General features: G+C 42.8%; 1 protein-coding gene across 1 annotated transcript; it reads right to left on the bottom strand.

The window, feature by feature from the left end:
- Nucleotides 1-6: 6 nt before the first annotated feature.
- LOC108621904 (male-specific lethal 1 homolog) lies at nt 7-4,423 on the bottom strand. Its single transcript, XM_018019503.2, has 4 exons — nt 2,359-4,423; nt 807-1,552; nt 518-736; nt 7-444 (listed from the first exon to the last, which is right to left on the bottom strand). The coding sequence occupies exons 1-4, from the start codon at nt 3,454-3,456 to the stop codon at nt 354-356; spliced, it is 2,154 nt and encodes a 717-aa protein (XP_017874992.1). The 5' UTR covers nt 3,457-4,423; the 3' UTR covers nt 7-353.
- Between the last annotated feature and the right edge of the window lie 502 nt (nt 4,424-4,925).

The following is a 4,925-nucleotide window of genomic DNA, read 5'->3' as shown; positions in this document are numbered from 1 at the left end:
TTCATTAAATGAGTAACATCTTTTTCGTTCATATAAAATTGCGACGATACTTAATATAGTCGTACAAATAAAATGAACGAATCGGATCAATATCTTTTGACCGAAGTTTAGTAGCAAACATGAATGAAGATGTAGAAAGTAAAAAAAAAATAATAGGTTCTAGGTACTCTCGTCAAGTATGCTTATCTTTCTTTAAAAAAAAGACAATAAAAATATCTTTGGTGCCCCTATTTCACGTAATAAAAGAATATGAGTTTCGAAAAAGAAACGAGACCGATGTATGAGGGAGTAATTCTATAACAGAGGATAAAAATTCTAAGACGAAAATGATCTTGTCGATTTTTATAAAAAGTTTATCTCCTAGTAGATTTTCTTCTACCTGTTGACCGCTTTGGACGACGACTGTTCGACCGCGTCGTGTTTGACCAAGGTAGAGAAAATTCACTGCAACAATAAAACCAGTATTAATCGATGCATTAGCAAAGAGTATAATTACGACGAGCATGTATCTATTTACCTCGGAGTGAAACTGGGAATAGGAGCACCAAATGCAGTAACAGGTAATTGGGGGTCTACTTGAAGACTTTGTATTTGTTCCACGTCAGGCCATAACGACGATACTTGTTCCTCTTCGACGGTAGAAGGGCAAGGCCCAGTATGATTTGTATTATAACAGGTCGCTTGATGATTCTGCCTTTCCTGCCGCTGCTTCAACTTCTCGATGTGCCTCTGTTCTCTAATCACGAAATTTCACAATGTACTCTCAATACCGTACACCTTCTTTCGTTTGATCGCGCAATACTAACCTTATCCTTTGTACATCCCACCTCTTTCTTCGCCTCTCATCGTTTTCTAGTTTTAAATGTCTTTTGTTAAAAATTTCATCATCCAAATTTTCAGTTCCCTCCATGGTATAACAGCTCGTATATATCTTTACCCTCCAATTGGGAACTTCTAGGGAAGTATCACTTTCTATCGGGCAAGATTCCTTTAAACTTAAAGTATAATTAGGATCCCCGACGGCTGTATAATAATGTTCCTCCGTACTGAGGAAAGACTCCTTCTTGGTTAAAGGCTTTCCTTTTCTATCACTTTTTCTACTGCCTTCCTGAGTTAACGTTTTGTCTTGTACCGTAGATGCGTCATTGCTAATCGTAGAAGAACAAGAAACACCTCTTTTTCGTTTGCTTCCACTGGATAACGGCACTGTGTCTGTCCTCCTTTTCTTCTTCTCTTCCCACTCTAATCTAATATCATTACCAGCTTCTACCTTTGCTTCGTGTTTACTTTGATTATCGTTTGGTTCCTGTTTGACAGTCGTGATTCCACCACTAGTGTTTAAGCGTATCTTAAAGCTTTCATTGTACTGAGAATTATTGTTCTCAGATTGAACGTTCCTATTAAGTTCACTTGTCGATGGCACATTCACAGCATTGACAGTCGAAGGGGAACACGGTCCTATATGCTCCGATGCAACGGAACTTTCATTATTTTCCGAACGAAGTTTTTGTAAATTGACACGTCTATCCATGCGCTCAAGGCGCAGCTTAAGCTGTAAAACGAATACAATTATTAGCGACTGATTCATCTCCGAACGGTTCAGATCGTTGAAGGAGAAATATGAATTGGAACGGAATGATTTTGTATGAACGCGGAATTGAGTCGAAGATCAAACGCGTTCCAAAATTTCAATTTCAATCGAAAATAGAACGTTAGACGCGTATGGATCATGTTTATAGGGCTCATTGTGTTCTCGTACAGTAGCATTCGTGGACGACCGGGAGGATCGCGTGACATTCCCGTAAGCAAGTTTATTCATTGTCAATAAACGACAGGCAAGTCGAGTCTCTCTTCGAATCCCAGGCATTTTCATTGTTCACAACTATCAGTCACATGTATCTCTCAAACTTTATTATGAATCGTGTATAGATATACATATAAGACGGAGCAGTAGCGATGAAACCGACGACGGATATCGCGAAACGTCATCGCTCCTTTCAGAAAACTCTTTCGCTTAATGACCCTTCCATTTTCCATGGTAAGATCGTCGTCGTCGCGAAAATTGCGCGCGAGAATCGAGTAAGAACGTGCTCAACTTGTTTCGAAGTTATGATTTCACACGGAACAGCGCCATCACGTGGTAACGTTGTACCTGACCTTCAGGTTCGACCACCCAATCGGAGAACGCTGAAGAAGAACCGCGAAAACGGAGTAGAAAGAAAGGGGAAGGATGAAGTATCGACACTGACACACGGCCGGACGTGAGCGCGGGCATTTTAGAACATCTACGTTCGATCGAAACGGCAGAACCAAATGAAACGAGCGAACGGATAAGCGAAAGGTGCAAAGGAAAAGTACCGTTTCGTTTTCCTGTCTGAGAGCTGCCAAGAGTTTATCCTTGGTGACTATTTGTTCGGACTGTTGTTGAATCAAATCGAGATGAAGGAGCAGGAGCTCCTTGAGATGTTTCACCTCAGTCAAATCGTTCTGTCGCGGTTCGTTGCCGCGAAGAGGACTGACACCGAGAGTAGAGGTGGCGGTTGCCACCGTCGGTGTACCGCCGTCCGTCATGCTGGCGTACATGTGATCGAAATCGCAAGGGAAGCTGAGTATGCCGGCGGCCGGTTTCCCGTCCTCGTCGGCGTTTTGGAACTCATTGCAACTGTTACTCTGATTTACGACGGAGTTACCAGCAACGGTGGTGGTCGAGACCGTGTTATTTCGAACGCCGCTAGTAGTCGACGCGTTAGACAAGTGTTCGTTCATCGCCGCGACCATGTTGTCGTCTTCCTCCTCGTTATCTTCTTCCTCGTCTTCTTCGTAATAAAGAGCAGGAACGGTCGTGGTCGTTCGATCGTCGTGTTCAATGATACCGATGGTAGTGTTGGTGATGGTATCGGTGGCGGTCGCGGTAGTGGTGGCAGATGCGATGGTGGTAGTAGCGGCGGTGAGATCGACGATTGGTGCCTCCTCAATGCATGTCCCCGCGTACGCCTCCTGAAATTCTGTTTCACTGTACTCGATTCTCGAGTTCACATCCCTTCGACCGCGTATCTCCTCGTAATTTTCCGGTATCTTCGGATCGGGATTAACGTCACAAAACTCCACGCCGACGACGCCCCCGGCGATCAAGCCGGTAACGCAGACACCGCTGTTGCTGTTACTATCACTGTCACCATTACCATTACTGCCGGAACGGCCACTACCACAACCGTTGTTACTAGCACCACTAGGAACAGTAGTACCAGCGCCAGCGACAACACCGCTAGTAACAGTAACAATAGTTGTATCAGTATCATTACTACTATCACCAGCGAAGACGATCAACGAAGACGAGTCAGTGCTGCCAGCAGCGCCGCTCTCGTTTTCTTTCTTATTCCCGTACTCGTATCCGTCAACGTTCTCCTTCTTGATCTCACCGTTCAACAGTTTCGAGGCGGCTGAACCACTCGACATCTTCCCTCTCTACCGCCCTCACTGTCGCTTCCCACTTCTTCATTTGTGGCCGCCTCGAGCGTACCACGCGCCCGCACCGCGCACATTAAGCGTCTTGACAATACCTTCACCGACGATGCCTTCACCGCCGCTCTTCACCCCCGTCACATATTATTACCCTTCTTCATCTATTCCTCGGCTGCTCCACTCCGCGATACACTTATTCAACAGACTTGTCCCTTTTCTGTCTTTTCTATCGGCGTCGAGCGATACACTCGTCACGAACTATCTGCCAGTGGCAGCGCACGAGGTGCAGTGTCCCTGTCGTCCGAGTTCGTATGTACTTGTGTTGTATGTTTACTCCGACGAACGATGCCAACGCGAGCCGCGCGCGCGGCACGCCGTTTCCTCTCCACCCAGCATCTCGTACTACCGACATCTCGAATCCGTTCGCCAAGACTTTTTCACCCTCGCCTCACCGTTCCCGTATATCGGTTACTTCGATCACCCACTTATTCGCTCGTTTCGCGCCAACTTAAAATCCGCATCCTCCTCGAGGTCGTCATATATTAATTATCATTGACTACGAGCTACACGATTTAAGGATTACTTCTATTCGTTACGTTCATGTGAACCGTTGAAAATATTTCGTGGCAAATACGTACATCACGTTTCGATCGTTCTATTCTTTTCTTATATAAAAATATTTTCAACGTACTATGTTCCATCGAATTATTTGGCATCTGCTCTGCCAATTACACGATAATTTTAGAAGATTTTCGATAATACAGGGATGCGTCATTGGTAGCTATTTATTTTTGAATATTTATTCTTGTATGATGCATGTATATGTATCTAATTATTAAATGTATAACTAATGAAAGTTGTATCGCAATTAACCTTTGATCGTTTCCTTTTAATTCAGCTACGCTTATTTGCATACGATCAACGCTTCAAATCATGTTTCAGATAAATTTACACGTAAGTATACCGCGTCCGTTCCTTGAACCTGTGTATACAATTCTGTATCAAAATGATGGACACGGAACGGTTCTATATAAATTTGTCATCGAATTGATTCGTATTCCATAGTCGGTAATATTACATACAATGTTTATTACGATGATTTGTATATTGGCATCAAAATTTACAGTCTACAATGCGTTACATGTTTTTCTCTCACGACGTTTCGCGAAAAACTGTGACCACCTAACATATGATAAGAATGATAGAAAACGATGATTTTTTTTTAAATAATTATCGTGAGAACCTTGATAATAATAGACTGCTAATGTGCGCCTAAAAAGTAATATTAATAACAATGTCATGTGATTTTTATTCATTACGGATATGTTGCATCGATTGTTTAATAAGTGAAACAATTGATACAAAATGTTGTATATAAAAGAAGCTAATAGGTACTAAATGCTATTAATTGTACCGCGAACAACTTGCACGATATAATAAATGATGAATAAAAAGAGACTTAA

Source organism: Ceratina calcarata, unplaced genomic scaffold (genome assembly GCF_001652005.2).
Source record: "Ceratina calcarata isolate Rehan_Ccalc_2016 unplaced genomic scaffold, ASM165200v1 scaffold185.2, whole genome shotgun sequence".
Classification (NCBI taxonomy): domain Eukaryota; kingdom Metazoa; phylum Arthropoda; class Insecta; order Hymenoptera; family Apidae; genus Ceratina; species Ceratina calcarata.
Note: the sequence above shows the minus strand (reverse complement) of the source record. Positions and strands in the feature narration are given on the sequence as shown.

What these genes read in the sequence shown, in the direction of transcription:
- LOC108621904 (XM_018019503.2), bottom strand. Translation starts at nt 3,456, where the DNA reads ATGTCGAGTGGTTCAGCCGCCTCGAAACTGTTGAACGGTGAGATCAAG. An exon ending in TCAGACAGGAAAACGAAACG is followed by an intron (nt 1,553 to 2,358) that starts GTACTTTTCCTT and finishes TTCGTTTTACAG; the next exon opens with CTTAAGCTGCGCCTTGAGCG. An exon ending in ATTCCCAGTTTCACTCCGAG is followed by an intron (nt 445 to 517) that starts GTAAATAGATAC and finishes TTATTGTTGCAG; the next exon opens with TGAATTTTCTCTACCTTGGT.